Source organism: Schistosoma haematobium, chromosome 1 (genome assembly GCF_000699445.3).
Source record: "Schistosoma haematobium chromosome 1, whole genome shotgun sequence".
In the NCBI taxonomy this organism is placed as follows: Eukaryota; Metazoa; Platyhelminthes; class Trematoda; order Strigeidida; family Schistosomatidae; genus Schistosoma; species Schistosoma haematobium.
In genome coordinates, this window is record NC_067196.1 from 43533114 (window position 1) to 43548665 (window position 15552).

The following is a 15552-nucleotide window of genomic DNA, read 5'->3' on the forward strand; positions in this document are numbered from 1 at the left end:
GTATATAAATTACCACTGAGCAGCATAGTTGGTCTTGAAATTCAATCACACCTATGTTTAACACATGATTCGTATAGTGACTCAGATTATATCATAAATTTAAAGAAGATAATGAATTTTTATCAACGTGGCGATGTATGTATGGTTATTTTTATCTAGTTTCATCAAGTTTTATGTAACCAGAATTTATGAAGACAAGATGACATAATTATTCCATTGAATTTAAAAACAAATGTAGTACTTTAGTAATATGATCTAACATCACAAATATAAGTGAATTAAGCATAATTTGCAAAGCTATAGGTATCTTGATAAATAAAAATCTGGACTACTTCAGAGAAAATGTGTTAAAGCATCTGAAAAGTTCATTGTTATTCTATCCACTTCAAGAAATACAGGACGTTTTTAACACTACATAGTAGTACATAATTTCCTTAATATATATATTTTACTGATAAAAGTTAAAATGATGATTAGTGTACTTACTTGTTTATCTTATTGATCGTTTCCTTTACTTTTGAACCGGTTAATATAAATTCTGTCATTTTCACCTTTGTCCCCTCGTATGAATCCGAAGTCTGATAGCCTGCCCCGAGTAGATGATATAGGACCAATATATTCAAATAATCTGATTAAATCAAAACACAGCAAAACATTTCTACCTCCCTTTGTTTAAAATAACAACTTGTTATTCCTGATTGAGTTAAATATTAAACTTTAACGCGGTATGACCATTGAAATCTAAAAAATTAAAATTTCAGAATCATAGAAATTTCGCATCATATAAGTATATCACAGATATAGATGATACGCTTAAACTGTATAAACAAGGAATCAATCAATAAAACAAACAAGTAACGGATTGACCTAAGCCCCAAATTATGGCGAACAAATGTCTAGTGGACTTCTCGGCATAAGTCAATCGTGTAATTACAAATGAAAGAATGAAGCACTTAACACCATCTCAAACTATATATATTCAGGTTTCGCTAAACTTAAATTCAATGTTCCCCTAAAATCTTTAAAAAAGTTAGTTACTTGTCAACTAGGAAAGCAAATTTTTAAAAAATCGTAGAATCTAGGAGTGACTATCGATTTGATGAATATAGAATAGAACCATATTAAATGTAATTTACTGTGGGTTTGAGTTAACTCTTAAAATGTCCAATTAAATTCGAAATATCGGTAACGACATAAAATATTCTTGCTGAATGATTTGCTTGAAGTCGAAATTCTTCCTATTTACTGCACATTAATGCTTTTATGATAAGTTTCAGTAACTAGAAAACTATCTTCAATGTTTTGAACTAACACAATGTTTTCAGGCATCTCAATTAAACAGTGATCATTTTCTCACGATTATCAGGCTCATCCATGACGATTCAAAAAGACCGGATATGAAGTTGAAAGAACTGTTGTTAAAGCATGTTGAGAATGAGTCAATTAGGTATTAATAGAATTCTTTCATTATTATACAGCATTGCAAAAACAACACTTTCACAATGTAAAAGAACGATCACAACCAATAATTTATATATACAAAAGATATTTAAAAGTTTTGCTTTACCGCAATGCTTATTTGAAACTATTAATAAAACACTATCAATATTTGTTATATCAGAGGAGCATTAATGATATGATTATATGAGATGATTTTCACTAATGAGTTTATTCATTATAAAAAAAGGTTTCTTAAGCTATATTATGTGATCCGTCAGAATTATTTACTAATTTAGATATTTAAATTTCAGATTATCCTATCAAATATGATATTATATAACACTTCAAAGAAAATAATATATACATATTTCTCTTGCCATATATTTCTTTTAACAACAACAAGAAAAGAACATTTAACACCGTTTCATCTTCAATAAACTAATAATGCCAGAAACAGTTGAAATTCAATCAGTTTACAAAAAAAGTATCTATCTTTGCCTAAAGGTAAACAGGATAAATTCGATAATCTATTTACATTCGATAGTCATATTTTCTGGGTTTTTTTGTATACATGTGTTTCATATTTCATAAATGTTGATCAACAATAATCAGTGGGGGGGGGGTAATTTATCTAAAGAAAAAAGTGTGGAAGTGAGATAGGTAGAGAATGACAGAAGGGGGAGAGAAAGCGAGGTGTGAATATGATTAATAAAAATATATTCCGGGGGACATTAATAGTCTCTTACTTTAATTTCACCTAAAAACACACATTTGTTAATTACGCTCGACAGATTGTACACTCAATCAAAAACTTAAGTGGGGCAGTTTTAATTTTCTTACTGTTCATCCCATTAATACTTCAGTCTGTTTTCTTTTTTTTAAATACTTAATAAGTCACCCGATGCGTTTTTCTTTTCTGCAAATGACAAATTCTTGAGCCACATAAGTGTTTCGGCGTTTTTCATTTAAAAACAACAACAACAACTAAACACATTCATATTAACTGTTCAATGGGATCAACTGTTAAGTATGGACAATAACTTATAAATAGTAGCTAATTTTCACTGAAAATTTTTTATTGAAAATTATTCAATTATATAGATATCGGAGTTAATATTTACACCGAGATATTACTACTATTTAGTGTTATAAGTAATACTGTTAAACTAAATCAGTTTAAATATACAATTACTAAAACTGGAAAAGAACACAATAGTTATGGATACATGTAATGATGAATTATTAATAGATGATCATGAATCTATACTATACCAAGAATATCATTATATGACTCATATAAATTCTGAATGTGAATTTTACACACATCAAAATAAACAACAACAGCAACAACATCAACATTCAGATAATCCATTACATCATTATCGTACAAAATGTGAAACTATGCAAACTAATTTATTGATGTTTAATAGAACAAAAGTTTGTGAAAATCATGATTATTTTAATCTGGGATTAAAAAATAACACATTTCTCTTACAGAATACATTAGAAAATGTGAATTGTTCACATCGAAATAACGATACTACTATACGTAGCACTGAATTATTTGATATTAATGATAATTTTAAAACAAGTCATGATGACATATTCAATACGACTAATGAATCATATTCAGAATATATTCATAATGTTTTTGATAAAGATTTTCAATCTTATGCTAAGGTGCGTGAAAGACGAAGAATGTTTAGTATTAATTCAGCGTTTGAAGTAAGTTCTTTACGTATATATTAAACAAAATATTCCGTATATATTCATTAAATTGAACATTCCTTAGTAAAATGTTTAAATATCTTTGTAAATAAAATTGGAAGAGATAATTTATTATAGAATAAAAACTAACAATCTGTTCTTTTTATTTGTTTTGATATAAGAGATTTTGTTTATCTAATGTTTACTCATCAGTTAGTTATTTATTAGTTACTTTAGCCTTAGTTTAAAATGACTGTCGTTCTAATTCAGAGCTACTTTTAACAAAATGTTTAGGTAATTAAGCAAACTTCAATAATCAATCTCGGAAACTTTAGACTAACATCGAATTTTGCCTTAAGTATATCTTCATTAAACAAATTTTTTTAATGAAACGAAAAATTGATATATACAAATAGTTCACTGATTGAAATCATGAGTCAATGGAAGTTAGACCACCATGGAAAACCTGGAAGCACTGGACGGCCGTTTCGTCCTAGTATGGGACTCCTCAGTTGTGCAAATCTACGATCCCGACCCCCGCGAGATTCTAATCGAGGATCTATCAGTCTCGCGCGCGAGCGCTTAACTATGAGACCACTGCGCCGGTCGGCATCCAACTGTGTTAATGTCTAAGTTCAACCATTCCGCGAAATTGCGCCACCGTACACCATTGCCTTCAGTGAGTTAATATCTCGTAACAGACCTGGTTGAACTCCACTGGCTCAGTGGTCTAATGGTTAAGCGCTCGCGCGCGAGACTGATAGATCCTCGATTAGAATCTCGCGGGGGTCGAGATCGTAGATGTGAACAACCGAGGAGTCCCATACTAGGACGAAACGGCCGTCCAGTGCTTCCAGGTTTTCCATGGTGGTCTAACTTCAATTGACTCATGATTTCAACCATTGAAATTTCTACTCTCTACAAAACCCCTTCTGATAATATACAGATACTGTCAATGATTTGTTGTAAATTTAATAAGTTTCAGCATTTGTTATATGTTACTTAACGTAAACTAGTAAAGTTATATCAAACTTTTAGTTTAAAAAATGTACAACGAATTTGATATTCTTTATTTAATGTACTCAATTAAAAAACTACCATTCACTTGGTGTTGCTTTACTTGTATCTTCCCATTGTTATTTAAGACTGCAGTTGATCAGTCTCCTGTAGGTAGATGTGTGTCTTGTGCGGATCGCTTTGATATAGCCTTAAGTCACAAGCGTTTTATGCACAGACGGATGTTGGCTAACAATGGAATCCAGGATACGCTGTTCGACCTATTTGGGACTCGTCAGCTGGATGTACCTGCATCCCAGAGTTGGTGTTCAATACGGGGCTCGATAACGCGATGGCGTTTGAAGCGAACTGTACTGGGTTCGAGTCCCTGAGTGAACATCAACTCTGGGATGCAGGTACGTCCAGCTGACGAGTCCCAAGTAGGTCGAACCGCACGTCCTAGATTACACTGCTAGCCACTATTCGTATTTGCTCAAAAACTACTATGTTTTATTAGTCGCTCGCTTTAGTTGAATTCAGAAAGTACTCTAAACTAAACATTTGAAAAGTGTATCTTTGTGCTAATGTGATATGGCAACTTCAAGTGATGTACGTATGTACGACGTTATACGTTGTTGCTAACTGACTGATTAAACCTAGCAATACAGTTTTAAATCATAACACACGGTTTTCATATTTATTTAAAATCGTATCATCACATAAAATACTCTTCAGAAAACTTAACAGTAAATTTGAACATGTCGTTATGATAACAAACAGTTTATTTGTATGACAATGTTGTTCTGAAGAGAATAAAAGGGTAATTATATCTAATTTAAAACGAACCTTTTATTGTATAAATAATTAAAGTCATATTAGTAATAATTCCCAGATACATACAGTCCAAAATAAATAATGGTAAGTTACATGTGTTTTTATATATCAACAAATAAATAAGCTTTTATTCATTCTCTGTATTCATTATTTATCAATATAACATCAAATTACGAAGTGATATTTATCATACTACATTTAACAGAAGCATATCCAACTTGTAATTACATTGGTTGACAAAATGCAAGACTGTATACATTTCTTAACGATTATGAAATTCCCAGGAAATGATAAAAGTGTTGTTCAAATAAGTTAATTCTTATAAGAATAATAGATTCACGAGTTCTGATGCTTCAAAAGTGTTCCCCTTTACTAAAATTTCCTAAGAAAATAAATAATAATTCCATTAGTAGATTAGTGAAATACGAGTTGTTTGGATAATTGCCTAGAAAATTAAATAATGCATTGTTGATTCTATTCATTTCATGAAAATTATTGATTAATCTTGTGATAATTGTGTGAAATAATGATTCCTTTCCCCATTATTCCATACTTATTGAGAATTCCAAATGTGATAAGTTCAGTTGTGGTCATTGAGTTATGTCTGTCTTAAAATGAACTATTCTGAGAACCTCTAGTTGGTATATCAATTCTACTATGTCAGAATATCATAAACGTATTTCAAGATTAGTTTATTGCAGCTGTTTGTCTGATACTTTATTTTAATAAGTTGATATATAAGCGATCAATTAGTTTAAAGATATAATTTAATCACCCATGAAGATCACCCGAATAACCAGTAAAAATTGCAAGAAGTCAGTCAAACATTTCAACATTTTTGAATTACCCGGAAGTGCATATTATCTGTTTCATGGATTGTCTTTTCGAAAACTATTACAATCTTATAGTGGATGTTATTATTATTCACTTACGGGGTCAGAATCAAATCGTCATGTTCGCGAATTTCAAGTATTTTGAAAACTTTCATATCGTCTGCTATCATTAATCTGAACAGGTCCTAAATTCTCCCTTAGTTGACCGCACAAATTACATATTTTCATCAGAGCTTAAGGTATACCATACAAATGAAAGTTACCGGAGCTGTTCATCAATGAAATCAAGTAGTGATTGCACTATTTCAGTTAGACTTAACTGACAAAAGATGGTGATTATATTACATCGCTTTAATTGAAAGAAAGCTTGCTTCTCATCGAGAAAATAAACATCATTTGTCGAGTACAGTATGAAATCGAGGAATTGTGACATACAAGGAAAATAATAGTTTAGTAATCCCTGGTCCCCTTAAGTGATCCAACAGACATAATCTTTTGATGAAAACTGGCTTCAAATTAACCAAGGAATATACAAACTATCTGTATAACTCAGATGTTTTTCTCAAACGAATTAATAATCATTTTAAATATAAAATAGACAATATACTCTGTAAATAAGTCTAAATATTACGATTGAACATGGAAATTTGTTTCAGTCCCATCGTTTAACAAACTTAACATGTTTCTAAACTACTTCAAAACATTAGTTCTTCTATATTGACAAATATATCTTTGGAGAACGTATCTTGATTTTGGTGCATTTATTACTTAGCTGAGTATTCTTGTCTTTGCAAATTCATCATCAACAACAAAATAGATAAAGAAGGAGTCAACTGAATAATTTGTAATTTGACTCTATATAAAGTGTATATATATATATATATATATATAGTGAGAGAGAGAGAGAGGAGGGAGGGAGGGAGGGAGAGAAATATCCCCCAGTCATAGTAGGGCAGAGACCTTAAAAAATGACTTAATCATTCTTGGAAATACTAAGGAAATTAGAAATACTACTTAATTCATAATGGAAACTGTTGTTTTAGCATTTCTATATTTTTTATAGTGATACAAAATGAGACTAAATAACCACAGAATATGTAAATATGTAGATTGTTCTACTTGAATGAATTTATTTACTTGCTTCTGAATTTTTAGGTAAATATCCAAAATTACCCATCAAGTTCATCATACAGATCTTATTTTGCTTTCTATAAACTAACAAGATCTTTAAATGTAATTTCAATTCACAAACAATTATTCTCTAATAAATCTTCCATACCATAATTTTACTCCGAAATCTGGGACGTGAATTTCAGATAAAAAGTAACATTTAGATAAGATTAATCACTACGAATGACTTATTGATTCGTTTGGAAACGTAGGAGTTTATAATTTACAACATACAGTTGAACTCCCTCTCCTGAAACTTACAAAGGAACAAGTTGATTATTACTCAGAAATTTCAAGAGGACTATGTTTCGCTGTCTGTGTTTAATTTTTTTTCCTTTTGATTAGGCTTTAAGATCATGTTTGCCAACATTCCCGTATGAAAGACGAATATCTAAGATTGATACATTACGACTTGCTATTGCGTATTTGGCATTGTTGAAAGACTTATTAGCCAACATGGAAATAATTAATCCAGAACAAAACATAGAAAGAGGTCAGCTAGTGATACAGTTTATGATTAAACGTCTAAATTCATCTAAAAGACACCAACTTAGTTGGTATACTAGTGGTAAGTACAAACATTTGTATACCTTGAAATTTGTTTTTAACAGATATCGATAAATAGATATCACAGAGTAGGGTTTTAGAGATTGAAATAATAAGCATATTTAAGGTTGATACAATAATGAACAGAATGCTGATCAATAAATCATACATGATAATGTCATAGTTTGCACATGAAGGAACTGATATCGAAAAGCATACAACTGACTAAAAAAACTATTACTTTTGGTAAAATGACATACTTATATACAAAATATTAAACGTGATTAGTGACCATTTGAAACATAAGCAGTTGGAACATATGAATATCGTTTATCAATATTGAAACAATAAAATAAGGATTAGACATTCACGTTTTATTTTTGCTGACTGGATCAATAGAACAAGGCAATAAAACAAATGGGACAATTTTCAAAACAATCTCAAAAATATAATTATTTGTTACAGTTCACAATGTTTGACGAATTTTTATTTTTATTATCACTGTGGTGTGAGCTACTGATGTCGATAGATATAAATAGTATGTATCGTCAATAGAAAGTGAAATACTTGGTAGCAGAAAGTTAAGATCCAAGAAAAGAAAACGAGAACAGAGAATGATTGCTGTGGAAATGAAGAAACAGTGAAGTCTGGGACGATTATTTGACATTTTGTAAATGAAGTATTTACTCTATGGTTCTCAGACGTTCTGTAATTCGGTGTTCGATTACATTCGAATGTCCCCACTTGTGTTCTTGTTCACTACTTGGTCAATAAAAAGGATGTCGTGCTTCTTGAGTAAAAAATTTTTAAATCCAAATTTCAGAAGATTTTAGCATTAATTATTCGAAATTGAACATCATAATAAATACCTTAAACTATAATATTGAAGAAAAACTCTACAATATTACGTCAGGTGTGTGAAATATGGAATCTACGACAAATCAATAGGTATTCCAGATGAATAACGGAACTGTACTATTTGTTTGAAAAAGTGTACTTTTAGAGTATATTGTTGATGAAACACTCTTTACTTTTTATCAAAAAAGCTACTTTGTAATCACTATGTAGTTTCAGTTGACAAAGTCCTGCTTAAAGGTTTAATTTGATTTAAATTATACCTTTTATTTATTTGAATGATTTCCTGGAAATTTCAAAGAATCTAATGGTACCTTTCATTTAAAAACCAATATCATTTTAAATATTGAAAAATTATGGGGATATTGAATAATTGTTTTGTCTAATTATGGAAATACTCAACAAAGTATAATGATCATTTATATAGGGTTGGACTCAAAAACGTTACATTTGGTGACACTCACATGGAAGAAAATCAAACACTCTGTAGAAATTCAGCTTTTTATATTCTCTACTTCAGTCGCTTTGCAGTAGAGACCAGTTATCAGTGTTGCTGTTCAATTGCTCACTCACTTTTATATAAATTTCCTGAGCAAGTCACTACGTTAAACTACGCGAAATACCTACAAAAGAATACCGACATAAATAATAATTTTTTATTTAACCACTGATTAACCATGAAAAATATATGGAAAGCCTTAATCTGTAGAGTCATTCATTTGAATAACTTTACTGATAACAGTAAATAAAAATAAAGCTAAATCATTAATTGACTGATATTTAAAGTATTATCCATTCTATTTCAACGTAACCAATGTACACTACAATTAACTTTATACATAGATGTATTTTATTTTCTTCCATTAAGTTGAATATGATAGAATATTCATTCATCAATATTATTTCTTCAGGCTTCATTATGACTGAAAAAAAGGGATACACTTTAAATTTCTATAATATATAGATCAACGTTATCATTTGTTTACTTACTAACTTATAAAAGAAATATTTTTTTTCATTAGATTTAATTGCACGTCTAAATTGGATACGTTGGGATCGACTTGGTTATAGTGGTACAATCGACTGGTCATCTTCAATTCACTCCGACTACCATCAGTAAATTTTAAAAAAAATTATTTGTACTTCATTCTGTTGTTTTATTGTTTATTTGACTTAATATTTAAGACATACTTCATTGAACAAAAAAAGGGATTCAACGAAATACTGTTGAAAATTAACGCATAATACCATCTCCCTTTGTAAAAAAATTCAAAGTGTATTTGTTTTCTTCAAGTTGGTTCGATTTTTTTAACATGCTTCTTCTTGACCTTCCTTGTTACAGTTTGTTTCATCAAAAATGAATAGTTATTATACATAATAATTTAATTTCATTGTATTAATATCTACTGGTAAACTAACAGCTAGTGCGGTAGTTACAAGGTCATTTTAGAATTAATTTAAAGGAAATAAAGATTTGAACAGAATAATGTGAATTCAGTATATTTCATTGAAGTCTCATTCACTGCTTACAATATGTAATATATAAAAATCAAAATTACACAATGAGTTGAAATAACTTGAATAAATGAGTTTAGTTGGAAGGTGTTATGAACATGGAATAGTATGGTATAACAAAAATGTAAATCGGTTGAAGATAATAAATGGAATATTGTACGAAAGAACGTTCCACAATATTGATAATAACAGAATAATAAGAAATTACAAGCAAGTGGTTAGGTAATGAACACATGTTAATAGTAAGTAAGAAAAAAATAAATAGGTCTCTATTAGTTTATTTAGGTGTTTGTTATCGAGCTTCAGAAATGTAGTTTATGCGTCCAAAAGATGGTTGCTAACCTTTCTCTAAATTGGTGACAAAAACGTCTCTTTGTTACATCATGAAATTTTTTCCACTTAGCATTGTTTGTTTAAATCTTCCCATTGATGTTTAGGACTGCAATCGTTCAGTCTCTTATTGACAAATGTGCATCCTGTGAGGATTGCCTTAATATTACCTAAGTCGCAACCAATATAAGCAAAAATGGATGGTAGCTAGCAGTGGAACCCAAGACACACGTTTCGTCCTAGTTGGCACTCGTCAGCTGGACGTACTTGCGTCCTAGATCTGATGTTTACTCCGGGACTCGAACCCAGTACCGTTCGCTTCAAACGCAACCACGTTATCTACTTAGCTGCTGAGTTCTGGTATCCACTTGAAATTTTGTTCAACTCTTTCAATTGATTGTAATGCTACATCCATTTTTAAACTCTTTTAGATTAACAATTTTATTTTAACTAATTTAGCTTTACTTATTCTATCCTTATTTACTATTATCATTTGTTCATTACGTAACCACTTGCTTGTAATTTCTTATTATTCTGTTATTATCAATATTGTGGAACGTTCTTTCGTACAATATTCCATTTATTATCTTCAACCGATTTACATTTTTGTTATACCATACTATTCCATGTTCATAACACCTTCCAACTAAACTCATTTATTCAAGTTATTTCAACTCATTGTGTAGTTTTGATTTTTACATATTACAGATTGTAAGCTTACTTACTTATGCCTGTTACTCCTTATGGAGCATAGGCCAACGACCAGCATTCTCCAACCCACTCTGCCCTGGGCCTTCCTTTCCAGTTCCATCCAATTCTTGTTCATTTTTCTCATGTCTATTTCCATTTCTCGGCGTAATGTGTTCTTTGGTCTTCCTCTTCTCCTTTGGCCTTGAGGATTCCATCTGAGGGTTTGTCTTGTGACGCAGTTGGGTGCTTTCCTCAATATGTGTCCTATCCACTTCCAGTGCTTCTTCCTGATTTCTTCCACTGGGATCTGGTTTGTTCTCTCTGATAGTAGGTTGTTGCTAATAGTATCTGGTCAACGGATCCGAAGTATCTTGCGCAGACAACTGTTAATAAATACCCGATTCCTCTGGATGATTGCTTTCGTAGGTCACCAAGTTTCCGCCGCATACAGTAGAACTATCTTGACATTTGTATTGAAAATTCTGACCTTGGTGTTGGTTGACAGTCGCTTTGAGTCTCAGATGTTCTTCAGTTGTAAATATGCTGCTCTTGCTTTACCGATCCGCGCCTTCACATCTGCATCAGATCCACCGTGTTCATCAATGATGCTGCCCAGATATGTAAAGGATTTACATCTTCCAAATCTTCTCCGTCAATTGTGATTGGATTGTTGCATACTGTGTTTTATCGGAGAATCTTGCTTTTCCATTTGTGTATGTTGAGACCTGCTGCTGCTACACTGGTCGTCCCGTAGAAAACTAACTCGCTAAATAAACGCTAACCAGAAAAAATTATTCAAACCACAGATTGTAAGCAGTGAATGAGGATTCAATGAAATTAACTGAATTCATATTATTCTGTCCAAATCTTTGCTCTTACTTTCTTTAATATTATAGAGGTAACTGTTGTATCGAGGTGTAAATTTACTACTGTAAGGAATAACTATTAATTGATCGCCAGTTGAGGCCTCAAGGAATCGAAACTAGGACAAATATGGTGTATAGTTCTTAAAAGATTAATCAATACCATTTGACCAAATACTTGTGTTTTGTGAAATAGTTTTGCTTAGTTAGAAAGAGTTCGAATTGTTTCGTCGTTAATGTTCTGTATCGAATTTCGACCAGTCTAAAAATAATGATCTAAGTATCATATCCGTTACTCAAGTGAGTGAAGTCGGATTAAATCGATAACGCACTGAGAATGAAAGGTACTGGTTTTGAATCCCTGTGTGAACAGCAACACGGATACAGGTACATAGATCGGAAGGGTCCTAAGAAAGGTGAAGCGCTCATCCTGGATTCCACCGTAGGCATAATCTAAATACTCTGTAAAGTTTTGAATAAGTTTTAGTATAAAATCACGACCTTCTAATGAACACCACCCCTTGAATCTTGCTAACCAAACATTGTTTCAAGCTCGACATTCACTTATGAATTTTGATACACTATACGCAGTAATTGGTGGCGATTTAAAAATTATGTATATTACTGTAAATTTTAAAAACAAAATAATTGGTATTGGTATGAATATAACACTTTACATAAGCATATTAAATGATTCAGAAGGACAACGAAGCTCTGGGCTACGTTTGTGTTACTCGACACTAGTCAGCAAGGCATAAGTTTGATTCCAAGGGAACTGTTGTTTCACAAGGGAGTTGAACCAGGCCATTTAGAATCACAATTATATATATTACGAATACACAATATAGTCCACAGTTGACCTATGAAAATGAAATGTTTTACAATAGCTACTAATTTGGTAGTAACTAACATCATGTTGTTTAATCAATCACTTGGTTGAATTCTACTAAATTGACTTGTGGACACTAATTTAAATAACTGGAAAATAATACACATGGGCAAGTTTTAAGTACATTCACATAAAATATCTCGTGTTGCTCTAAAGTAAAAGATTTAGGTGGACCATTGAGCTACAGATCTTGTGGTATCTGTGATTTATTGAGTTCCCACAATTTTAACAAATACGTTATTAGAAAAAAATATGTGAATTCTAATGAAGGGGTTTATGGCGATTAACACTGTTTGTAAGTGGCATTTGTCACAGATTAACCTCGGCTGGAGCACCAGTAGAAACTAGGGATCAATGTGTCGACCTAGTGTGGGACTTCCCACGAGTACCGACCTAGTGATATAATGGTTAGGCGCTCACCGCCAAACTTGAAGGTCTTGAGTTTCATGCGCCAGGGGTTCTGAGTGAATATACTTAGCTTACGTTTGTTGGTTAACTCAGTCGAAAGACCAAATACGAGTATACCCTTCAGAACACCAAACTTTTGTCATTTTGCAGATAAGCCCTCAGGGTAATAGAAGATAGTTAGAATGGTTTCGTATGGTATTTTGATTATCATTGCGTGTATATTTAAATTTTCTAACTCTACCCATCTATCTGAATAGACGAACTACAATTTGAATTAAATGTTTTCTATTTTGACTTAAAATCATTCTATGTTAACATAATCTAAAAATTGCCTGGTTAGAATAGAACTACAACACAGCTATTCACTGATTGTTGATTATAATCCTCGTAATAATACACAAATTTATTAGCGAAAAGTAGTTTTGCACTCTATAATCGATACAGGACATGTACGGAAATACATACTTACGGAAAATTGGTTGAAGATTTCTTTAACTGTAGTAATCAAATGATGCATTTCGTTAAGCAGTAATCCAAACGAACTTTATTCTCATTACTATGAACAACCATAGTTTTTGTTTAAGAAAAATTGTTAGCATTAATATTCTCCATTTTCAATAATAAAAAGATTTTAAGGTTAGATAGTTTAGGCAAAAGTCAAAATGGTCAGTGAAACTCTAATGTTTAATATCGATTTATTTTAATAACAACTGGTAAACTCACTTTGAGAGCATAAAATTTATTCCAGTCTGCTCCATAAAATACAAAAGATAAATCTTACTTAAATCTACCAGTCAAGTTATACCTAGTTATAAACATATTTATGATGGAGATGAAATTATGTATACGACTGTCTTTTAATTGAACAAACTAGATGGATAGTTTCATCTAGCAAATTATGTCTGAGTGGGGCGAATATCAGAACACAGCACTTTTACTGTTATTCGGCAAAGTGTCAATTTTTTCATATATTTTAACCTAAGTAAGATTACGACTGTAAAAGGAGTGAATGACTTACGCTGATTGGTCAAACCAAGGGGTAAACTATGCAACAAAATTATTTAGGTTATGTAGAATAACAAAAACTATAATCTGAAATACGCAAGCTTCCAAGTTATTAGTCGATGACCTAAGATGCTGAGCATCAATAAAGCCGCTTCCTGTCTGTTCTTTTAATAAGTAAAATTTATTTAATAACACCAAGTACTTTGTTCTAGCAAGCATTAAGAGATGTATCAGTACTATGAACTACGTTATTTACCTATCTTCTTCAAAATCCATAAATGAATTAAGACAATATCCCTAGTTTTCTTTTTTAGCTTTGTTACAATCTTTTCACCTACATTTTGAATAATATTACTACATTATAGAAACAGTCCTACAGTAACCTTCGTCATTTGTTTCAAATAATATTGCAAACACATTACAACAAGTCAACATGGATTTATTTATTGACTTAGCCACTACCTATAACTTAAATGTTCTAAATTACGAGGGAACAGTGTATCTTTATTTCATTCTTATAACAGGGAGCAAATAAACAGTAAAAATCATGAGGCTCGTTTATTCATCCGAAAATTTTAATGTACAAAAAAGTAAATGTCAATAGCATCTAGAAATTTTCAGTAGTATGATTGTAAGGAATTATTAAAATGGAGATGAAGCCAACATGGTAAATATTCTTTGATAAGTCAAACAACAAGATGAACAATAAGATATTTGAGAAACTGGTTCAAAAGTCGGTTATCTGATTATTAAGAGCTAACTGTACTAAACTTGAGAAAAGTAGTTAGGATAACCGACGTGATAGGTAAGCCATGATAACTTTAAAGTACTTTACTTAACGCTTGAACAGTACAACAAAATCGAAGATGAAAGGCAACAAGACGCCTATTTGGAAAAACTTTGAATAACTGTCAAGTCTTTATATTGATCGAGTATTGAGAAATAACTAATATCACGTCCTGATAGAATTCTATCAATCAACTTGTAATTTAGCCATTAATTCAAGTGACTCAACATTTCATGCCTTAGGTTTTAAGGTTGGTTAGTTGGAAACAGTTGACAACAAACCCTAGACCTAAGTTTTATGAGAGACATAACTCGTCAGTAAGAGGTTCTTGTGATATTGAGGGAACTGACAATTTCGGTGGAATTGAAAATAGAGTCACTCATCTTTGCAGTCTGAGACGCTAACACTGACCAATTCGTGATGTAACGACCCTTTTAACATTTAGTAAATCTACACATTTCAACAGAACAATTAAAAAAGCTGTGTTCGCTTCATTATAAATAAATCTAGCCTAACAACATAATTTCCAATATGCTCAGTAAACTTATGATATATATAAAGATCACAACTGTTGGTATCAAAGTTTTGTTGAATAGATTTCGATAAAACCACTTCCTATCATTTTATTTATTGCTTTTTAGTTTACCGTATGATAGCTAGTTAATAAAAAATTGTACAAAAAGA

At 31.3% G+C, this 15552-nt stretch overlaps 1 protein-coding gene across 1 annotated transcript; it reads left to right on the forward strand.

The window, feature by feature from the left end:
* Window positions 1-2658: 2658 nt before the first annotated feature.
* HLH13 (Helix-loop-helix protein 13) lies at window positions 2659-9501 on the forward strand (the record flags this gene model as incomplete). Its single annotated transcript, XM_051218493.1, has 3 exons — window positions 2659-3165; window positions 7326-7548; window positions 9404-9501. The coding sequence occupies 3 exons, from the start codon at window positions 2659-2661 to the stop codon at window positions 9499-9501; spliced, it is 828 nt and encodes a 275-aa protein (XP_051074155.1).
* Between the last annotated feature and the right edge of the window lie 6051 nt (window positions 9502-15552).